Consider the following 24342-nt stretch of genomic DNA (forward strand, 5'->3'; position numbering starts at 1 on the left):
TTAATTTTAACCAATTTTTTTATTGTGGTAAGAACACTTAACATGAGATCTACACAATACGGTATTGTTAAGTATAGGTACAATGTTGCAGATCCCTAGAAATTACCATATATATATACATATATAGACATATATATATAGACATATATAGACATATATATAGACACTGTAGACCATATATATATATATATATAGACACTAGACACAATGTTGCAGATCCCTAGAAATTACTCATCTTGCATAAATGAAAGCATACCTGTTGAACAGCAACTCCTTATTTCCCCCTTCCCCCAGTAGTGGTTCCCCCCTGGCAATCACTATTCTCTGTTTCTATGAGTTTGACTATATTAGATGCCTCAAATAAGTGGAATCATGTAGTATTTGTCTTTCTGTGACTGGCAACCATTCTAATTCGAGTAGAGTGGTATTGCATTGTGATTTTAATTTACATTTCTCTAGTGAGTGATGTTGAACGTCTTTTCATGTATTTATTTGCCATCCATGTATCTTCTTAGCTGAAGTGTCTGTCCAAATCTTTGCCCATTTAAAAAATTGGGTTGTTTTTGTTAAGCTTTGAGAATTATTTGTATATATTTGTATACAAGTCCTTTACAAGATATGATTTGCAAATTTTTTTCCTAGTCAGTGGTTTGTCTTTTAATTTTCTAAACAGTGCCTTTCAAATAGCAGAAGTTTTAAATTTTGATGACATCCAGTTTATCAATTTATTCTTTTATGGATCATGTTTTTAGTATGGCGCCATTTTAAAGAAGTCTTTGCCTCAGCTAAGCTTGCAAATAATTCATCTGGAACTTCTAGAAGTTCCATAGTTTTAGGCTTTCCATTTGGGTCTATGATCCATGTTGAGTTAATTTTTGTATATGATATGGGGTATGCCTTAAGTTCTTGTGTATGTCTGCATGTGTGTGTGCACATGTGTGCTTGTGCATATGGAGGGAGAGTCAGTTGTTTTAGCATCACTTGTTGAAGAAACTATCCTTTCTCCACTGAACTGCCTTTGCACCTTTGTCAAAAGGTTTCCACATGGGTGTAAATCTATTTCTGAACTTTCTCATGTTTTACTGACCTATTTGTCTACCTTTTCACTGATATCCACTGTCAATTTCTATAGCTTTAGGGTGTCTTAAAATCAGGTAGTGTAATTCTTCCAGCTGCATTCTTTTTCAAAATTATTTTGGCTCTTCTAAGGTCTTCACATTTCTTTATAAATTTTAGAATCAGCTTGTCAATTTCTATTTTTAAAAATATGTTTGGATTTTGATTGGAAGTCATTTTGATTGGGAGTGATTGAGCTTTCCAGGGGGATGTGTTCATGGGAGGAAACACATTTTTATATGTGAACAACTGGCATTTTAAGACCCATACAGCATTTAAAAAATTTTCCACAGCCTTGCTCCCAAGTTTATTGAAAGCCCATCTGTGAAAAATAGTGTTATTTGGTGCCAAAGGATACAAGGAAAAATAAAATGTTCTAATTCTGGTCCTTATTTCCTATGATTTCACCTTTTTTTTTTTTTTTTTTTTTAAATCTCATCCCAGAGAGAGGGAAGACAGTTATCTCAGGCAGTCCTTTACCCCTGGGAAAAGACCACAGACACATGGAAGGGTTTGTGCTGCATGGAGTGAAAAGAGTCTGTTTTGTTATGCTCTCCTTCCCCCAGCTGGCTGGAGGCTCATCCACCAAGCCTTAGACTATTATGCTGTGCAGGATTTTCTACCATTATCTGGTACAGGAGGCAGAAATCAAACCCCTATAAGGCTTACGAGTTCCTGGAGCTGAGAGATCATCTCAGCGACTGGGCTTTCTCATGCGTGGTATGAGAGTGGATGCTGGGGGTAGCCAGCATGAGGATAGCTCTGGTGAGCTGACAAGCAAAGCTACAAATCTGGAATTTTGTGAAACCTCTCAATTTTTAAATGCTCTTTCTGCAGTTTTTTGAACTGGACAGGCCAAATGAAACACATCTATGGGCCAAATTCAGTCCATCGCTACCACTGTGCAGCCTCTGATGGATGGGTTCTTTTATTTGCTTTCAGGGTCAGCTCTTTCATCAGCTCCCTAAAGTTTTGTTTTTGTTGTTGTTTGAGATGGAGCCTCACTCTGTCACCCAGGCTGGAGTGCAATGGCATGATCTCGGCTCACTGCAACGTCTGCCTCCCAGGTTCAAGCAATTCTCATGCCTCAGGCTCCTGAGTAGCTGGGATTACAGGTGCCTGCCGCCACACCTGGCTGATTTTTTGTATTTTAGTAGAGAGGGGTTTTCACCACGTTGGCAGGGTGGTCCCGAACTCCTGACCTCAGGCAATCCGCCCACTTCGGCCTCCCAAAGTGTTAGGATTACAGGCGTCAGCCACCGCGCCTGGCGGTAATTTCAACAGTTGCTTATGGAGCACTCCTGATGTGCCAGGAAATGCTGGGTGCACAGGAAATTGACCAGCGGTGGGGAGAGCCTGCTGCGGGTTCTAGAGGCTCCTGCTTCAATGTGGAGCTCAGGCGTGGCAGAGAGAGGCATCCCAGTGCCACCACCTACTCTCACCTGAATCTGCCCCTTCCTCGAATCTTCACTCACTTATTTCAGGCCCTCCAAGAAGAGCATGGCTGATTTATGCTTGGAAGGCTCCCGGAAAGCTTCTTCGAAGAGATGACATGTGAGCTAATTATTGAATGTAGAGTAAGAATTAGCCAGCTGAATCTACTCTACAACAGTGTTGGTCAAACCTTGCTACCTGTTAGTGGAACATGAAATCAACTTAAAATAAAAGAGGATAGCAGGTAGTGAAGGTAAGTATTTTTTGTTTTGTTAAACTTTTTTTCAGTCTCTCTCACACACACATGCACCTGCTTCTTTTAAAGGAAACTTTTAAAAGAAAATTTTGGTGAAACATATATAAAAACAGAATCTGGAAAAATGTTTGATTTCGAGAATGTTAACAAGGAGATTAAAAGAATATTTATTAAGGATAAGCCTACGTTATTTCTGCAGTCCTTTATAAATATGCCCCTTCACCTGCTCATTTGCAACACTAAGTAGGTACTGAATACTTGCTAGGATAATCATCTGCAAATCACTCTATTACTGACTGAGCTCCACAGTAATCATGAGACTAAGCAAGTGACTTTAATTCTCTTGACTTTATTTCCTTCATTGAAATAAGTGAGTTGGTCTAGAAAAGGTCATGTTCAAGCCTAAGTTTCACAGCGATGCTTTAGACAATCCCCAAGCAATTTACAGAAATAGCTAAATTTGCCCATTTCTGTATCATTAGCACCTAAAATGTACTTGGCAATATAGCAGGCCTCAATTAATATTTGCTGAATCAATATGTCTGTCTTCAGGGTGCCATTGTATTTTATGTGACATTGGGCATATTTGAATTCACTAATACAATTCTTCACTGAATTCTCACTTTAGGCACAAAATTTGAAACATTGCCAGGCACATTAACCTGTGCCTGGAGTCCCAGCTAATCAGGAGGCTGAGGCAGGAGGGTCACTTGAGTCCAGGACTTCTGGGCTGTAGTGCACTATGCAGATGGGTGTCTGTGCTAAGTTCAGCATCAATATGGTGACCTCCTGGGAGCAGGGTCCACCAGGTTGCCTAAGGAGGAGTGGACTACCCCAGGCCAGAAGAGGAGCAGGTCAAAACTCCTGTGCTGATCAGTAGTGGGATTGTATCCGTCAACAGCCACTGCACTCTGGCCTGGGCAACATAGCAAGACCATGTCTCTGAAGAACGAAATTTTTTAATAAATTTTTTTTAATTTGAAATATTGCAAATCCTAGAAAATTAAAAACATATGAAGAATCATACAATTTCAGAGCCAAATGGGATTCCCAACTGTGGTTAGCTCTTCCTGCATGGCAGCGCCTTCTGTGCTTTGTCAAGTTAGTTTTGCATTACGTGCAGCTGCACGGGGAATGCAGCTGCTACCCAAAATGCAACTGCTCCACAAGTGTTTTAAATTACTCTCTTAAAAGATACTTCTTGGGATCTGCTTCCTACCAGACATTGTGCTAGGGGCTAGCTGTGAACAAGAAAGACACAGCTCTCATCTTCCTTTAACTCTTAGTTCACCGCGGTATATGCCACACACTCTCATGCTGAGTTAATACCTGCTTGCAGGTTAATGTCTTTGGGCAGACCCTGTGATCAGGCTTTGCCTGCATCTGCCTGTATCACGTGCAGTCAGGTCACTGATTTGGAAGTGGTCTGTTTGATTAATGTGGATTCTGTGAGACAGTCATCTTCCTTGTTCCTGATTCCAAACTTGTGTGTTAATGGAAACAAGTTTGCTGTCAAGTTTTTGGTTGGTTTTGGGTTTTTTGCTAGGGTGATAGTGTATTTGCAGTCAGTGAAAACATCTGAACCTTTCCTTCTGAATTGCATTATAGCCAGGTTGAAAACATTCTATACATTTATGATTTTTTTTAACTTGATGATATCACATTTATCCCATGACAAATTAAATCTTGTTAGGATCATTCCATCAATCTAATAAAGTTATTTTGATTCTTGATATGTCACTCACCATATCTGTCCCTTACAGCTTTGGGAAGGCAGCAAATTTAAAAGCCTACCTTCTCTCTCTCTTCCTGGGATGCTGATAAGAGAACTGAAAGTTTCATTTATAAGATTGTTGTTGTGTCATAGCTTTGAAGGATTTTGCTTGGTAAATTTGCGTGACCTCCATGCTTTTTTCATTTCTTTGGTCTTACTGCCAAGCCACTCAACACAGCTGAACTCCATCAAAGAAATATGCTTTTGATGCCTGAAATCAGCTGCCTTCTTAGCATTACTGATAATCTTACCCTTCTTCTAGGCAGGTTTGGCATTAATAAGGAAAACATAAATCCATCAGAGTTGTTATTCTATAGTTTATAATATGCAATTAAAGCTTCTTAATCTTTCTCTATACTCTTTATTACTCAGTAAACAGCAGCAAAGATAATAGCAAGGAACCATAGGCCACCTTGTTTTCTTCAGTTTTAGTATCTGTTTAAATACTTATGTATTTGATATTGAAGGTGAAACTAAAGTTATAAGTATTTTTAAACAATTTTTAATATTTTGGAGAACAATCATCAGTAGGAAATAATTACGTGATTAGGGAGTTCATTTTCCTTATTTAGAAAAGGGGGAAGACTGAAGAATGCAAAATAGTATATTCATGTATGTAACTTCTATGTAAAGGAATCTTAAATGTCTTTTGCTAATAACCTGTGAAGAAGCAGCGTTGTCATTAATGTTGAACTTACAATAGTTATCTGAGCATTTTGGTAAACAGACAAGGCACTTCAGAATTTTGTCTCTCAACATCTGTACTCTGCTTTTAACTTGAAAAGGTAGTTTTGAAGTACATGTAATTTTTGCCATCTGCCACTGGATTTGTGATTTAGAACTATTAGAAGCAGGGCCACATTATGACTTTCTTGGGCTGCAGGCTCTTTTGCCTTTGTGGCAAAACTGCTCATGACTTTATTGTGTTACACAAATGATAAGTGTTCATTATAAGGAATCCAAGGGATGTAGAAAAGTAAAAAGAAACAAATCATAAGTTCTATCATTTAAAAATAAGCCTCATTAACATTAAGGAAACAATGTGTTAGATATCACCCTACGCATGTTTGCAGATGGGAAGATAGATGGATGGAGAGATAGATATGCTTTCAAAGAAGTGTGATCATATGATACAGGCTAAGTTTTTATTTATATTTATTTTTTTGAGATAAGGTCTCCCTGTGTCACTCAGGCTGGAGTGCAGTGGCACTATCACAGCTCACTGCAGCCTCCACCTCTCAGGCCCAAGCAATCCTTCCACCCTGGCCTCCCAAGTAGCTGAGACCACAGGCATGCACTACCATGCCCGGCTAATTTTTTATTTTTATTTTTGTACAGATTGGAGGGGGTCTCCCTATGTTGCCCAGGCTAGTCTTGAACTCCTGGACTCAAGCGATCCTCCTGCCTCGGCCTTCCAAAGTGTTGGGATTACAGGTGTGAGCCACTGCCTCAGCTATACACACTAATTTTTAAATGTAAAAACCATTACACTTAATTTTACCTGATTTTAACTGGAGAAAACTAAGTGAGAATTAAGGAATTACTGAACTTTGGACAAACATTTTTTCACATAAAAATGGTATTTTTTTACCCCTCTATGGTTAAGTAAAGAGATGATAAGAACTTGCTGGTTTTCATTTTGTGTTTTTTTTTTTTCCAATTATGTTTTTATGGTAGGCACTGTTGCTGTTCACCCAGTTTTCTTCTTCTTCTGGGATATAGGAGAATCATATTTGCTCACTCTCTTCAAGTTAGATGTGACCTTGTGGCTTGCTTTAGCCACACAACATGAGCAGAAACGACCATTATGGATGAATGAGTTTAATTGCCAGGTCTCCAGTCTCACCCTTTCTTCTATCACCTTGGTGAGCCTGGGTGCTCATGTTAATGTGGTGGGGGCATAAGATCAACACAGCACAGAGTGCAGAGCCAGCACGTGAAAGGCACAGCCCTGAGGACCCCCATGGGCCTGCAGTGCAGGGAGTATGAGCATGAAATGAACTCTTGATCTGTTAGGTCACTGAGACTTGGGACTTGTTTTTAACCATAGATTGCTTAGCTTATCCTGATGCTATCATTTTCATACTAGACAGTGTGGACTTCCTTTCTGCCGTGATAAATAAGGTCATTAAGAATTTTCACTCTTTTTCCTTCCTTCCCTTTAGATTTTAGTTAGTTACATTGCTGTTTTCACATAGTCAAGTATACAATATTTACATTCTATTCTATAATCTAGCTTTGATTTTGATTAGTTATGTTATTTTCATATAGTTAAGGTATATAATGTTATGTTCAGTTGTTTAAAATTAGTTTTGTTTTTTTTTTTTTTTTGAGACGGAGTTTCACTCTTGTTGCCCAGGCTGGACTGCAGTGGCGCGATCTTAGCTCACCACAACCTCCACCTCCCAGGTTCAAGCAATTCTCCTGCCTCAGCCTCCCGAGTAGCTGGGACTACAGGCATACGCCACCACACCCGGCTAATTTTGTATTTTCATTAGAGACGGGGTTTCTCCATGTTGGTCAGGCTAGTCTCAAACTGCTGACCTCAGGTGATCCACCTGCCTTGGCCTCCCAAAGTGCTGGGATTACAGGCGTGAGCCACCATGCCCAGCCTAAAATTAGTTTTATATTTAAATGAATTCAGTGCCCAGTACTAATCTTTTTCTATGGCTTTCCTGGTACTGATATTGAGGAACAGATCAAGGGGCTTAGTGGAGACTGCCTGGCAGAGGGGAGGGGTATTTTATCATTTGCATTGTTTAGAATTGCCTGCACATGGCGATGTGAAAAACAGACTTTTAATAGTTTTGTTACTAATTTAAAATTATCTATAAACACTGCCTCCTTTATTGCCTGCATCTGAAGTGAACCATTTTCACTGACCCCTGCATTGGTATGCACTACTGATAGCTTTATTTTATTCATTGCACTGACTAGATTGTCAAGACTTTTCAAGGAGGGCTCATGAATGATGAATTTTTTAGTTTTTTTTCATGTTCAAGAATATCTGATGATTACCTTACCTTTATACTTCAATATCATCCCTAGGAGTAATATTTATGCACTATACTTTATTCCCCTTAGAATTTTGGAGGAATTGTTTCTTTATCTTTTGCATTTAAAATACTTTTGAAAACAATGACTTGCTTTCCCCTCATTGTAGGCAACTTGGCTTGTTCTGCTTGAAGAATTGTTTCTTGGAAGTGGAAATTTAATTTCAAGGGTACATGTTTCAGTTAATTGTTTCATATTCATTTTTTTGTAAAAATGAAGTATGCTCTTTTGACTTAGAGCTCTGTTGCTTGCTCATTTTCCCTATTTTCTTGTATTGGATCTTTAAATACTTTGGCCTGGGTTCTCTACTTCAGGGATACTCATTAATCTTTCTGATGGATTATATTTTTTCTCCTCTATGTCTATCATTTTTCTCTGTAAGTTTTGCCTTTTATCTCTGATTACCTGAAGGCTTCCTAGGATATAAACAATTTTGAGCCATGTTAATTCTATTCCTTGGTGTTTCTCACTTATTAGTTTCTTCCTTGGAGATTGTAGATTTTTGGTTTTGGCCCATTTTCTTCCACATAGTGCTCTATTTTTAATTCATGTGTTACTCTGGTATGTTACTCACTTGCCATGCTGTTTCATTCCATCTTGCATATGTTTGGGTGACTGTGGCCTTTGGGGCTCTGATCCACTGGGGTGATTTCTCCTTGGCACCCTTCTGACCCCTGTGTATCACCCCTTGAGGACCAGGTATTTCCTGTCCTGTTCACTTTTCTTCAGGCTATAGGCACATGTAAGCAAAAGAGCAGGGCAGGGAAGTGAGCTCACCAAGTTGTTTACGCGTGGGCCACCCTATAATGCTTGTGCTGTGCAATCTCTCCTGAGAACATGCAGAATGTCTCCTCATTTTGCCAGGGACAGTTAGTCCTCGTTGTCCACATTTTTTATCTCCTGTCGCTTCATGTAGCAGTTACCGTCTCCTCTCTGCTGAAATTAGAGGAGAAAAAAATGTAAGAAACCCACTTAATTTTTTCCTCTCTAGATTTGGGGATAGTAGAGTGAATCTCTTAGAGTTGAGTTTGGGTGAATAATTGATAGAGTTTCAGGAAGGTAGGAATTGGAAAGTGGCTCTGCCATCTTTTTTGATGGACTTCTTTTTTATTTTATTACCTTTCCTTTATTTCCTTAGGTGTTAGGGGATGGAGACTCCGGGGTCAGGCCTCACGCTGCCATATTTACCCAGAAGCCATCTTGGGGCCTGCCTGTCTTTCTCTTTTCAAATGAAACATGGATGTGGGAAAGGGGAGTTCACTGTAGCCCAGTTTGGCATAAAAAGAGGTAACAGCCCATGTCTAACCTTGACAATATTTTACCATTATGGAGTTTCCTCTCTTTTTAATTTTCTATTCACCCTCAGATTATGCAATGTAATTTCTCTGGTTTTAAATACAAAGTAAATTAAAAGTAGAAGCACTTAGTAACACTGTAGCTATAGAGAATAAAGCTAAGTGAGTATGTTATCATTGTAATGAATCATTCCTTTTCATTCATTCACTCATCCAACAAATATGTAGTGAGTGCCTACTATGTGCAAGGCACTACCCTGGGTGCCTGGAGTACATCACTGAGCAGGATGAACAAAGCTCCCCTGCCTGCGAGACACTTACATTCCAGCAGGCATGAGTGTGTAGGGTTGGGGGCAGGCAGTGACAATAGATACAGCACATCTATAAACTATGTCACATGTTACAAGGTGATTTATGGACAAAGGGGATGACAGTGGAATGGGAGTTGCAGTTTGGAATGGGGCAGTCAGGGCAGCTGCCCTGAGAAGTTATATTTGGTGAAGGGGTCAGTGAAAGAGTGTCCCAGGGAAAGGAAACAGCTTGTGCAAGGCTCTCTGGTTCGCAGCTGGCTGGTGTGGTCAAGGAACAGGATGAATGACAAATTGATGGAGCTGTGTCTGGTCCATGTGAGAGAAATGAGTGGCCCAGCAAACTGTAACGTACGTTGTTTTTACTGTTTTGAAAATTTATTGTACCGGATATTCATTTCACGGTTTTTTGGGTTTTGTTGGTTTGTTTGTTTGTTTGTTTGTTTTTTAGAGGGAGTCTCACTCTGTCGCACAGGCTGGAGTGCAGTGGTGCAATCTGCTCACCGCAACCTCCGCCTCCTGAGATCAAGCAATTCTCCTGCCTCAACCTCATGGGTAGCTGGGATTACAGACGTGCATCACCACACCCAGCTAATTTTTATATTTTTAATAGAGACAAGGTTTCACCATGTTGGCCAGGTTGGTCTCAAACTCCCGACCTCAGGTGATCCACCCGCCTCGGCCTCCCAAAGTGCTGGGATTACAGGCGTGAGCCACCGGGCGGTTTCCATGTGTGATCTTTAAAAGGCAGAAACAAATAAGCAAAAATCATTACTAAAGGCCCACGAGGGTTGTTTCTATCTTAGAAAATGTGTAAAGAAAAGTGATACAACAATAAATGGTTTGATTTAACGAGAAGTCAAAAATCATAAGATCTGTCGAAAATAACAAAATTGCTTCTAAAAAAGATAATGTATTTTATTGAAATAAAGCCTTAGAAGTCATCTGGTTTTACCTTTTACAAAGAAGAAAGCAATCTAAGAGAGGCCAAATGACTTATCCCAATCTATATGGCTAGGTGGTAGCAGATTCAAATTTATACTACCCAGGCTTGCTAATTCTTAGCCCAGAGCTGTGTCCAGCCTACCACCCACCTTTTATTTAATTCAGGGCTAGCTCAATTATTGCTAACAGTTTTATTGTTGACCTTCCATGGACTCGATAGTCAAATTGAGTCTTCCGTTACAATAAATGGGATTTATTTGTATTTTGCAACATAACCTTGTTCTTTGGAGTGGGTTTCACTTAATCATCCTGGAAATCGGTTTTAAAAAGACTAAACATGATTTCTCTATCTCTCTGTGAGGACCAAATTGTTCTCTGTGATTATCTATCAGAACAAGCAGAACAAGGGGTTCTAATTAGTTTTCCTTTTGAGGTTTTTTTTTTTTCTTTTTCTAGGCAGCCAGTCTCTCAGCCAAAGGATTTTTCTGCAGAGCCTTTGCACTCAGGGACCAGGGTTAATTCATGAGTCCTGGGAGGTGGCTGGTCAGGTTAGTTTTTCCAGCCTGGAACAGCCCCGCCCTACCCCGACCTCCTCCACTCCACCACTCCACTCACTCCACTCACATTAGCTCCAGAGAAACTGGATGTTGTCAGCCCCAGGGGTACCATGAGACAGCTGGGTTCAGAGTGACTCTTGACCTTCCCTCTCTCCCTCTCTCCCTCCGTCCTTCCTTCCCTTCCTCCCTTGCTTCTCTCTTTCTCTCTCTCTTTTTTTTTTCCTTTGCACTCATCAGTTTATGGCCTACTTCACTAATTGGTCTGTGAAAAGCTTCTTCCTTTTCCGTTCGTGTACTCACTCTTGTTCCCCCTCCCTCTCATAGATAAAGACAACTATTCTGTCTGATATGTATTCCTTTATTTGTGTGTGTTTTTGTAAGTGGTGTTTTGGACATACATTCTTTTTTGTTTTTTGAGACAGTCTGGCTCTTTCACCCAAGCTAAAGTTCGATCAGTGACGCAATCAGGGCTCACTGCAGCCTTGACCTCCCTGGCTCAGGTGATCTTCCCACCTCAGCCTCCCCCCGAGCACCTAGGACTACAGCTGTGCACCACCACACCTGGCTAATTTTTTGTATTAATTTTTTTTTTGTAGAGATGGAGTTTTGCCATGTTTCCCAGGCTAGCCTTGAACTCCTGAGCTCAAAGGATCCACCTGCCTCGACCTCCCAAAGTGTTGGGATTACAGGCGTGAGCCATGGGTGCCCGGCCTGGACATATATTCTTAATTTGCATTTGTGTAGACCTGATTCTTTTCCTTACATTTTTTGCTCTGCACTGCATTTAGTCCATCCCCTCTAACTCTGCCAGTATTCCCTATGTGCCGTTTTGTATTTCTATATCTCTTCCCCCAGCAATGAGCTCTTAGATTGCTTCCAACTCCTCTCTTCCGACAGTATTACCTCACATAAACAACCTCATAGTGACCCCTCATGGATCTGTGTAAGAATTTTCCTGAGATGGAGATATCTATACCTATATCTCTATCTCCCAAAAGAGGGTTTCTGGATTATAAGATATATGTGTATTTGCTAGCACAAATAATGAAGCTTTACACAAACAACTTAATACATGGCCCGTACAGGTCTTTCTTAGAACTTTTCTTGGGTACATCTAACAGAACAAGATTGGAAAGTACATTCAATTTTACCCACACTGCCAACTTGCTGGCCAGTATGAGTGTCCGATCTTTATTTCCATCGGCGGTGAACAAGGTTCCCTACATCACGTCCCAGCCAAAGCTTGGTGTTGTCTAGATTTCTATACATATAAAGTGCTTTATCATTGTTGTTTACATTTGTTTCTGAAATTTCTGCATTTGAGCATCTCTTTATGTGCTCGCTTTTGTGTTTCCTCTAATTCGAATCACCTGTTCATACCTTTGTTCTGTTTCCTGTGGAGGTTCTTACCTTTGCTGTTGGTTTTCAGAAACACCTTACACAGCCTAGATAGTGTTTCCCTTATTGCTCTTAGACATTAGCTTGGATCGCATCTCCTTCATTGAGCAGCGATCCTTAATTTGGATATAAAAAATTTACCTTTGGGAGATTAATTTTAAAAACCACTTCTGACCACAGGCCGTAAAGATACTCCTGCCTTATTTTCCATGAACTTTATAGTTTTACCTTTTACCTTTGGGACTTTGTCTCCGTGGGATCCACCACTGTTCATGGTGTGATGCTCTAGGCCGGTTTTCTTTTCCTCTGTAATTAGCTAGTTCTCCTCAGTTTGGGGAAAGCCTCTTCTTTCCCCATTATGGAATTTTAATTGTCACTATAGGAATTGGCATCTTTATATTATAACAATGTCATCCCACCTAGCATAGCAGTGACTCTCCTTTTAGTCAGCTCTTGCTTTATGTCTTGTAATAAAGGCTTAAAATTTTCCCCATAAAGGTCTTATACAGTCTTTATTAATTTCATAGATCCTTTATCCTTCTCATTGCTTATTGTATTTTTATTATGTTTTGTATTTGATTACTGTAAGAGTGTTGAAATGCTGCTTTGTAGTTTTTTGCTTTAAGTTGATCTTGTATCTGGCAATTTTGCTCAGTCCTCTTATTCTAATAGATTATCTGCCAATCCTGATATTTTTCTATGTATTAGGTCATATTATCTGAAAATATTGTTAGTTTTATCTCTTCCCTTGAAATGCTTATTATTTATAACTAATTTAACTCATTTCTTTTTTTTTTTTTTTCTTTTTTTGAGACGGAGTTTCATTCTTGTTGCCCAGGCTGGAGTGCCATGGCTCAATCTCGGCTCACCACAACCTCTGCCTCCTGGGTCCAAGCGATTTTCCTGCCTCAGCCTCCCGAGTAGCTGGGATTACAGGCATACACCACCACGCCTGGCTAATTTTGTATTTTTAGTAGAGACGGGGTTTCTCCATGTTGGTCAGGCTGGTCTCGAACCCCCGACCTAAGGTGATCTGCCCGCCTCTGCCTCCCAAAACTAATTTCTTTTCTTTATAGCACTGGTCAGGACATCCAATACTGTTTTCCACAGTATTGGATCTTATACAGTCCAGACAAGTGTGCATCCTTGTCTTTTAAAGAGAATACATTTAAAGTTTCTCCACCAAATCAAATGCTTTTACAATCTTTACCAAATTAAGAAAGTTTCCCATATTTTGAATTTTTAAAGAATTTTTTTTTCAAATTATAGTTATGTGTCAAACTTTATCAAATTTTTTTCTGCATCTATTAAGATAATAATGACTTTACTCTTTGGTGGATTGATATATTGAGTTAAGTGGTAGATTTTATGATGTTGAAATTTATTGCAAACGTAGGATAAATTCTACTTGTTCATGATATGTTACTTTAAATTTTTTGATTCAATTACTTAATATTTTATTTATAATTTTTGCTTCTAAAATCATAACTGAAACAAGCCTATAATTTTTCCTCTTCTTGTATTCTTACCCTGTTTGGAATAAAAACTATAGTATCCTCATAAAATCAGCTAGATAGCTTTTGTCCTTTTTTGATTTTCTGGAACAACTTACATATGATAGGAAATTAAGTGTTCCATGAGCTTTTTCTTTTCCCCCCTTTAACTTGTCCAAGGTCCACAGGATCCATGAACATTTGATGGAGCTTACCTGTAAAGCCATCTGGGCCTAGGGCTCTTTGTCAAGGGAGGACTTTGTTTGCTATTTCAGTGTATTTCATACTTTGGTCTGTTCAAGTTTCTGTTTTTCCTGCACCAATATCCAACACTTCTGAGTGTTTAGAGGTCATTGTTCAGCAAACTTTCACTCCTCCTACTCCATGGGAAGATTTAATTCCCTTTCCTGTTGGTGTTGGGCTTGGCCACATATCTTGCTTTGATCAACGGAGCATTAGTGGACTTGACATGGGCAGAGGACTTAAATGTCCTCACAGCAGGATTTAGCCCTATCTTCTAAAAAACGGCTGCACTGGAACGGGACAGTCTCTTAGCTCAGCTTTTTTTTCTAGTCCCGCACACCTGCAGCATACGACACTGACATCAGTAACAGTGGCTCACTGCAGCCGTGAGCTGCGGTGACTGGTATATTACCAGACCCTCCGGGGGAATGTATATAGTTTTTAAAAGTGCTACCTCATGACCAACCCAGTCACCGTCATATAAAAAAAAACCCATATCTGTTTACAACATCTCCTGTCATATCACAAAATAACTGAAGTTGAAAAAGGAATTTCATAGTTAAAAAACCTTTTTGACTCCTCCAGCAGCTGTTTGTGTGTCTGCTGCACCTCTTCTTTAGTCCTTGGTCTTCAGCTTCTCAACTATGCTTTTGAACCGTGGAGAGTTCCCATTCTCAGATTACCTGTAAGGTGATCACATCATTGAATGCAAGGTGAAAACAGGAGGTTGACCAGACAGGACCCTGGGCCTGTGGACTGTCCTTCACTCACAGAACCCACATCTAACCAGTTATTCCAGTGAAAGCAATAAGGAATAGGTAGGAAGTACTGCTGCACAGTGATTCGTTAGAAGACATGGCTTTTCTTCTGGAACAGATGAAGTCAAACACCCAGCTAGTGGAGATGGTGAATCGGAAACTTGACTTGGAGGGCTTTATTGCTTTAAGATGATCATCAGCTCCTGGAAAGGTGTATGTTGAGTTCCCTTTTGTGCTTGGCGAAGGGCTAAAGACCGAGGGGAAGGAGGTCACAGAAGTAGAAGACCTGGTCTCTGCCCATAAGAAGCTTCGGAGTCAGCAATGTCATATACAAAACCTGGAAAAATTATGTGAGAAACTTTCACAAAATGCAATAGGGATTAGAGAGGAGATTTTTAGTTTTGAGGCCAAAACAGTGATTGATAGCATGGCTGAGGGAGGAGGAGATAGCTGGAGAAGGAGGGAGAATGCTTGTTGTTTTCATTCGTGTCGTGACCACAGAAATGAGAGAAGGAGGGGCGAGAGAATAAGTTAAGTCGGGGGGCGGGGGTGGGGGAGAGTAGGGGGAGGGGTTTCCATTTTCCTTTAAGTGGATCCTTGGCTTCATTGCAGTAAATGGGGTTGTCAGTATATATTGCCCGTTTTGAAACCAACGAGTTTCACTGAGAATGGGATTAAAAGATTGCATGAAAACTTTAGGATCTGTATAAGGGAAAACATTTTATACAGCCCTGTATGAGGGCTGTCTAAAAGGAGTTAAATTCCCGTTTAGGATTTTTTAAACCAGGATGAACATTCTATACCACAACGTCTGGTGGTTTTAACCAGAGGTAGTACTGCCTCACCCCAGGGTATGTGAACATGTGTGTTTGTGGTAGGGTAGGGGTATCACTAGCAATTAGAAGGTGCAAGCCAGGGATGCTGATGACCCCGTCATGTACTGGAGAAACTCTGTACACACTTTGTCTGCTTAGAATGCTAAGGGCACACTTGTGGAGAAATAATGCACTTCCCAAGCCTCAGTCATTTGGAGTCCCCTTGTTTAATTTTTGCGGTATCTAGGTACCATTTCTACCATTAATTTAATGCTTTTTTTTTTTTTTTTTTTTTGTTTTTTTTTTTTTTTTTTTTTTTTTTTTTTTTTTGAGACAGTCTCGCTCTGTTGCCCAGGTTGGAGTGCAGTGGCGCGATCTCACTCACTGCAACCTCCACCTCCCAGATTCAAGCAATTCTCCTGCCTCAGCCTCCCAAGTAGCTGGGAATACAGGTGCCTGCCACCATGCCCAGCTAATTTTTGTATTTTTAGCAGAGATGAAGTTTTAGCACGTATGCCAGGCTGGTCTTGAACTCCTGAGCTCAAGTCATCTGCCTGCCTCAGCCTCTCAAAGTGCTGGGATTGCAGGCGTAAGCCACCGTGCCCAGCCTAATTTAATGCTTTTCTTTAAATTTATTTTTATTTTATTTATGTATTTATGTATTTATTTATTTATTTGAGAGGGAGTCTCGCTCTGTTGCCCAGGCTGGAGTGCAGTGGTGCGATCTCAGCTCACTGCAACCTCTGCCTCCCGAGTTCAAGCGGTCCTCCCGCCACAGCCTCCCAAGTAGCTGGAATTACAGGCGTACACCACCATACGTGGCTAATTTTTTTGTATGTTAGTAAAGACGAGGTTTCACCATCTTGGCCAGGCTGGTCTGGAACTCCTGACCTCAAGTGATCCACCCACCTTGTCTTCCCAAAATGCTGGGATTACAGGCATGAGCCACTGTGCCTGGCCCTTTAAATTTATTTTTAACTGACTTTTAAGTTTTTAGTTGTCATTCTATAGCTGCATTTTAATTATTGTGATCCTTGCAATCATGAATTTGAAATGCTATTGATATTTTTCTAATCATATTAAAATAGATGACTATTGCAATACAGAATGTTCATCTTGCACTCCACTAGTGGCATGCATGCTATCTTTGAGAAATAGTAGCCAGATGGTCACGGTGGATTAATTTATGGCTTGACCTGATTTTATGTAGTATATCCTTGAGAGTTGACACCAAAGCCTTGGGACTCTTATTTTTAAGTAACCTTGTGTTCAGCAGAATTCACGAACTGAACGGGTCTCTTGAGGATACTTTCCCTGATAGAGGTCAGACAGCACAAACAGCTGTGATTGCCTCTCTATATGTGCAAAGATGTCCATGTGGAAGGGCTTGATCTGCTTGGTGGGGTGGTGCTTATGTGCCAATTACCTTTGCTCTGGCCTGTGTCCACAGACTGCTGGCCATCTCCCAGTTATGTGGCCCTATTTACAAGGGCTAAATGACCCTGAAAGTGTGGAAGAATCAGAGCAAACTCTGTCCTTACTTCCAGATAATTGGCTTGAAGCATATGTTGCATTCATGTTGGCCAAGAGTGAGAGAGAAGGATGACAGAGTATAGCAGAAACACAGACACTCCCTTCCCAACACCCAAGCAACAGAACCAAAATGCAGTTAGGCCGCTCCGTCTCGGAGGTCTACCACGGAGTCCAGAAGCAATGTGGGGGCTGGACGTGGTGGCTCACGCCTGTGGTCCCGGCACTCTGGGGGGCGAGGCGGGTTGATCACTTCGGGCTAGGAGTTCGAGACCAGTCTGGCCAACATAGCGAAACATGAAAAATACAACAGACAAACCAACCAACCAACTCAGTGACAACAAAACAGGTCTACCCTGGAGTCATACTCTAATTTTTTCTATTTTCCTCCCTTTCTGATCCTTTATCCCACTTTCTTTTTCTTCCTCTTCCTTCTCCCTCTTCTTTGTCAAATTGAGGATTGAGTTATTATCACTGATCCATATAAAGTCCCTCTCACATTTATTTTAACTCCCACCCCCCATTTCTATTCCCCGACTTCCCATGTGCAACCTTCCTAATATGTCTGATATGCATCTTTTTGTTTGTATGTATTTTTAGAAAATGTTTATTGTTTTTGTGTGCAAAAAAAATTAAAAAAAAAAAGAAAAAAAAAAAAAAAAAAAAAAATTAAAAAAAAAAAAAAAAAAAGAAACAAAATCAAACCCAGCCCCATAGGCACTTGCAGCAAACAAACAAACAAAAAACAATTACAGCTTTATTTCAGCCACTTTGAAAAGTGGCAGGCAAGGAAGGGCGCACCCCACCATAGCCCCTCAGAAGCAGTGCTGGAACAGGAAGGTGAGAGGACCAGTTCCTGAGGGTTCCTCCTAATACAGATCAATATGAGAAGCAGCTTGTTGAGGAGGTGAGTGGATAGACTTGGTAGATGTTAAAAAACAAAAAAACAAACCAAAAAAACCCTTGGCAGAGTCAGGAAGGCACCCGGGGAGGCCATCTCCTAGTCTCTGTGTTGCGTTACAGGAAAGAGACCATAGGAGTGAGTCTGCCCTGGTTTGGCAGAATGGGCCCTGGTCTAAGACATCTAACTCCCCTCCAAAAGAGGACAGAGTATAGAGCCCCCAAGGACAGGCCTCATGACTCCTACCTCTCCTCCATGGCAGAAATGTTCATGGAAAGCAGCAGCCAACCTAAAATTGTAGCTCAGAGGTAGAACGACACCTGGTTCCCTATGAAGTGAGGAGAGTGTCAAAAGATACATCAGCTTGCTCTGGGAGAGCAAAGAGCAGTTCTGGACAGAGATGTTCACGTTATAAGTATGAACAAGACGGCAGTGAGTGTCATGACTGTTCTGTGAAATGCTGCAGCAGAGGAATGCAAGAGAGGAGCACAGCTTGTTGGCTGGGTACGGTGGTTCACACCTGTAATCCCAAAACTTTGGGAGGCTGGGGCACGAGGATCAGTTGAGGCCAGGAGTTTGAGACCAGCCTGGGAAACACAGCAAGACCCTGTCTCTATTACATATATATATATATGTATTTTTTTTAATAAAGAAAAGAAAGGAACACAGCTTGCAAAAATAAACATACAACCAATCTGGTCTATAAGAAAACTCAGTCCTAGAAAACTCAACCTCACAGGTATTTTATGCTATAGAAAGACTCAGCATCAATTGAGTAGGAACAAAAACTCCAGATGTCATCATGATAAAACAACAATGGGATTCCTTTAATTTTTATTTTTAATTGTGGTAAAATGTACATAACATAAAATTTGCCATTGTAACCATTTTTAAATGTACAGTTCAGTTGTGTTAAGTACCTTCACATTGTTTTATAACCAGTCTCCAAAAGTCTTCAACTTTCAAAACTGGAACTCTGCACCCATTAACCAATAATTCCCCATTTCTCCCTCCCCCACCCCCTGGCAACCAGCATTCTGCTTTCTGTATCTGAATTTGACAACTCCAAGTACCTCATATGAATAGAATCAGAAAGTATTTGTCCTTTTGTGACTGGCTTATTTTTACTTAGCGTAATGTACTCAAGATTCATCCATGTTGGAGCATGTGTCAGAATTTCCATCCTTTTTAAGGCTGAATAATATTCTGTTGTATGTCTCTGACATTTTGCTTATCCATTCATCCAGTGATGGATACTCAGTTTGCTTCCACCTTTGGCTATTGTGAATAATGCTGCTATGAACATAGGTGTACGAATTTCTCTTTGAGTCCCTGCATTCAATTCTTTTGAGTATATACCCAGAAGTGGGATTGCTGGATCATATGCTAATTCTATTTTTAAATTTTTGAGGAAATGCCATACTGTTTTCCACAGCACCTGCACCATTTTCCATTCCCACCAATAGCGCACAAGGGTTTCAATTTCTCCACACCCTTGCCGACATTTGGGACTTCTTGTTTTTTGTTTTGTTTTGTTTTGTTTTGATAGTAGCTCTCCTAATGAGTGTGAAGTGGAATGGAATTTTTAAAAGATAGAGCCAAGAAAAGAAATTAACAAAAACACAATACAATGTTAAAACCAGAAGACACACACACACACACACACACACACACACACACACACACACGATAGACATAGCTGAAAATCAAAGGGTGAGATACTCCCAAGGAGGGGATTAAAGCAATAAGGACAATATGACAGCCATGGAGGAGAGGCACAGCCGTCCAGCATATGGAGCAAGAAAAGAATGCAACCATGTGACCCAGGAAGATTTTCCCAAAAGGAAGAAACAACTGAATCTTTGGTAAGAAGATTATGCCAGCCAGGCGCAGTGGCTCACGCCTGTAATCCCAACACTCTGGGAGGCCGAGGCAGGCAGATCACAAGGTCAGGAGATCGAGACCATCCTGGCTAACACAGTGAAACCCCATCTCTACTAAAAATACAAAAAAAATTAGCCAGGCATGGTAGTAGGTGCCTGTAGTCCCAGCTACTCGGGAGACTGAGGCAGAAAAATGGCATAAACCCAGGAGGCAGAGCTTGCAATGAGCTGAGATTGCGCCACTGCACTCCAGCCTGGACGACAGAGCGAGACTCCATCTCAGAAAAAAAGAAGGTTATGCCACATATCTGGAAGTGCAGATGTAGAATGGATAACATATACCCTGGTCTAAAGTTTCAGTATTTAGACCTCAGACAGGAAAAGCAAGTTACACAAAATACTGGATGACTAAGTTGGTATCAGAATTCTCCACATCAGCAACCCCTACCATAAAGTATGAACAAGGTCTACAAACTTGTAAGGGAAATAAAATTATTTAAATAATATAATTTAAAATTATGAATATAATTTTATACTGTTAAAAAGAATATAAAAAGATAAAAATAATATAAAATTGTTCTCTAAATATTAAGTTATTATTCCAGTGAATGCAATAAGCAGGACGCCTTGACCGGAAAGAAGTCAGGTACTATTGCAATCATGAGCATTTCTTGAAAAAAAAAAAAAAAAAAAAAAAAATCCTCCCTATGATGAAATTGACCCAAATGACTCAAATCAGAAGAACAGACCCAGGAGTAGAAAAGCCACAGATGAAAAACAGTAACAACAGCAACAACAACAAAACACTGGTGAGCATTCAAACCATTATAATGTCACCTTAGGACTAAACAATAGGGCAAGGGGGCATGGATGATTGTTAAAGAAATGTATAACTATTAGGCATCTGACAAAATAAAAATTATGTAAGTGAAAAAAAATCAACTGTGAGGAAATGGAGAGGAAATGTCAAGTAATTACAGAGTATTACTATAAAAACATGCAGTTAACCCTTGGGTTTTCGTAACTTTTTTCTGTGCATTAAATTGTGTGTGTGTATGTTTTCAAGTATGTTAACTTGTAACCGCTTGTCAGAATGTCATTTTGTTTCACTTCTGCTTTTTCTTCTGTTACATCCAAACAAAATTAAATAGCTCTTACTAGAAAGAAAAGTTCATATGTTGTCATTTTAAGTGAACCCATTAATCTCTATCTAGCCTTCTACCAGTGTATGTGCATACAGAGATATCCAGAAGGATGGTCACCAACTGTAAACACAATGGCGGGATATTGGATGAATTCTTTTCTTTGCGCTGTTTTCTGTTGCTTTAATTTTTTTTAATGAGCCTATGTTTTTATACAAGCCGTAAAATCATTGCTGTTCATCTCAACTATTGATCAGTAGTGTCATCAGTATTCTAATTGCTTCTTAGTCATTGTTTTTTAAATTGTAGTGTTGACAAACACCAGAAAGAGCCCTTGACAATATTTTTGCAACTCATCTCTAAGGTGCTGGCCACTGCCCAGAGGCCAAAGGCATGGGCTGTGGAAAACATCAGCTCTTGTAATAAGGTGCCTTTGCCTTCTTATTGAATCATAAATCAAAACACAATAGTGGACTGGTGAGCATGAAGTAGACTGACCTGAATCCCTGTGATGCTGATGGATGGGAGTATAGTATACTGTGCTGTCAAACAAATGTCTGAACCTAGCAAATGACTTTGGATGTTTGGAGTCCCTCTCAATCTCTGCACTTGGCTGCTGTGAGTGCCTTTCTCTTCCTCCATTGTGATTCTCCTGCCTCTGGGCCTTTGCACATGTAATTCTCTCTTCTCGAGATGTACCACGCCCTGTTCCTCCTTCATCACCCAGCTCCTCCTCCTAGTGTTCAGGGCTTAGCTTTAGCCTCCTTCTTCTGGAAGGCCTTCCCTAATGAAGTTAGGAGCTCTTTCTGTATAACCAAAGGCACTGCTCACTGGTTTTGCTGGGCACATTTATAACCATTCACTCAATGTCATGCTTCTTAGCAGACTGGCCTCAGGCAAATAAGAATCTAGTTCAGGAAGTGTAAGGTCAGATTTCCTCGTTGCCCCATCTCATACTTCCTGTTCCTCTTCTGGGCTCTGCCAGAACGGTAACTGCACTCTTGTGGCCTCTGCTACGAACAAACCCCGCTCTCTTCTCTTCTTGCTACCGCATGGCCTCTTAGGTTTATTTTGTTCTCAGCAGCCGTCTTGGCTCTGGCTTCTGTTAGCAGCTACACCTTTTCTCGGTAATATTTCAAGTTCAACCTCATCGGAGAGCGTAGCTGTTTGGTTTAGCCTTTGTCCTCTAGCACCTGCCTTTCCTGCAGGGAGGGGCATTCCCAGTCTTGGAACAGGCCCCATCACTAAGGCCACAGACAGTGCCAGAGGGAGCTGGGGTCTGTGCAGCCATTCTTGAATTCCCCCAGAATGCCTTGCCTGGCCTTGAGTAAAAGGGATAGAAGTGAAAAAAGCCTGTTACAAAGCAGCATGTACAAGGTTACCCTTCATGTGTGTTTTATATATCAAAGGAAATAGACTAGTAATTATCAATGAGTTTTTCTGGTGGGATTTCTAGTTATTTTTATTTTGTTGCTGTGGCTCACGCCTGTAATCCTAGCACTTTGGGAGGCCAAGGCAGGTGGATCACCGGAGGTCAAGAGTTCAAGACCAGCCTGGCTAACATGGTGAAACCCCGTCTCTGCTAAAAATACAAAAATTAGCTGGGCGTGGTGGCAGTTGCCTGTAATCCCAGCTACTTGGGAGGCTGAAACAGGAGAATCACTTCAACTCAGGAGGTGGAGTTTGTAGTGAGCCAATATCATGCCATTGCTCTCCAGCCTGGGAGACAGAGTGAAACACCGTCTCAAAAAAAAAAAAAAAAAAAAAAAAAACGTTTTCATAGATACTTAACAGCATTGAAGCCCTGAACAGAGCAGCCCCCAGGAAGACAAGAGCCAATTGGCTCTGCCATTTGGAAGCATTGCTTTCTTCTCCCCACGATTCTCATTTCTGCCCCTAAATGATGTGTTTGTTGCCTTGCTCATTTCACCCGGGTGTCTTTTTCCTCCTCAGGTGACAGATTGACTGGGATCCCCTTGCACATCCTCAACAGCTCCCCATCAGACCGGCAGATTAACCAGCTGGCCCAGAGGCTGGGCCCTGAGTGGGAGCCCGTGGTGCTGTCTCTGGGACTGTCCCAGACGGATATCTACCGCTGTAAGGCCAACCACCCCCACAATGTGCAGTCGCAGGTGGTGGAGGCCTTGGTCCGTTGGCGGCAGCGCTTCGGGAAGCAGGCCACCTTCCAGAGCCTGCACAACGGGCTACGGGCTGTGGAGGTGGACCCCTCGCTGCTCCTGCACATGTTGGAGTGATGGTGCCTCCACCAACTGCTGGGGAGTGTGTCCCTGAGTCATGTGGGCTGAATCCTGACTTTCACTCAGAGCAGGTGGTTTTTTGTGTAGGTTTGTTTTTTATTTGTAATGATCTTCAGATGGAAGGAGAAAACAGGGTTTCCACTAGACATTACTTGAAAGGCCAGGTTACTCAGCAGATCTTCCATGTTGGCTCAACAATTCTTTGTTTTTAATTGCTTGAAGATTGCATTGTTGTAATTGTTCAGTTTTTAAATGTGTAATGGCATTTTAATAGACTAGTAAATCACAGTGGTTCAAAATATATATCCATACATATATATATATAGTCATCACATTATAGGCAGGTGTCTCATATGTAAAACATTTACCTGAATGTTGTCTGAGGACTGAACTGTGGACTTTACTATTCCTAATGATAAAATAATAAAATGTGAATTACTATATATAATGTGCCTCATTCATGAGAAAGTACTGTGTTGGGTTTTTTTTCTTTCTCATTCCTGTGTTGCATAGATTAAGGGTGTAAAATTACAATAGTCTTTTTTTCTTTTGGAACAGAATTAATAGTAAGAGTGAAAGGGTTACTTTCCCAAGTCAGGATAAATAGCTCAGGCAGGATGTCTGTATTAAATATTGTAAGACACTAAAGCTCCCTGCAAAGACCAGTTCAAGTACCAGCATGCATACCCGAGCCCTTCATCTTTAAAAGATTGCTCAAGAAAATCCTGTGCTGTTTATTGAAAGCATTAAGTCAGGGGACGAGAGGGGGTGTGGTCTTTCCACTGAAGCAAGAATGACTGAAGTGTTGTGCTCCTAAGGAGTATGATTTAGTCTTCTGTCCTTTTATCAGTAGCACATGGTGTTTATAGAATGCTGTACTGTTGTCAGAGCTTTTCCTGTATGTGATCTCATTTGGACCTCTCAGCAATGCTGTGGGGCAGTGGGCAAGGTGGTTCACCTCCTTCTGTACAGAGGTTGAGTGATTGGCTCAGGGTGAATGAGCTTGGGTGCCGGCTCCTGAGCCTTTCCAACTGCTCCACAGGGCTCCTCCCCTTCTCTCTTGCATGCTCATTGAAGAAGCTTGAATCTTGCTCCCCGCCTACTAGGTATATGGCCTTGGACAGTTATTTACCCTCTCTACGCCTCAGTTTCCTCATTGGTAGAATGGGGAAATGATTGTAC

At 40.9% G+C, this 24342-nt stretch overlaps 1 protein-coding gene across 2 annotated transcripts in view; it reads left to right on the forward strand.

Moving 5' to 3' along the window:
* The window catches only part of CRADD (CASP2 and RIPK1 domain containing adaptor with death domain), a 222582-nt gene that overhangs the window by 150620 nt on the left and 47620 nt on the right, over positions 1–24342 (forward strand). Inside the window, exon 3 of one of the 2 annotated variants that reach the window (XM_032170903.2) lies at positions 22856–23628. The exons of the other annotated variant lie outside the window; for it this stretch is intronic. Within the exon in view, the coding sequence (XP_032026794.1) occupies positions 22856–23157 (302 nt within the window). The 3' untranslated portion in view covers positions 23158–23628. Of the gene's footprint in view, positions 1–22855; positions 23629–24342 lie in introns of those variants that run through there. 2 annotated transcript variants of the gene reach the window in all.

Source organism: Hylobates moloch, unplaced genomic scaffold (genome assembly GCF_009828535.3).
Source record: "Hylobates moloch isolate HMO894 unplaced genomic scaffold, HMol_V3 SCAFFOLD_12, whole genome shotgun sequence".
Lineage (NCBI taxonomy): Eukaryota > Metazoa > Chordata > Mammalia > Primates > Hylobatidae > Hylobates > Hylobates moloch.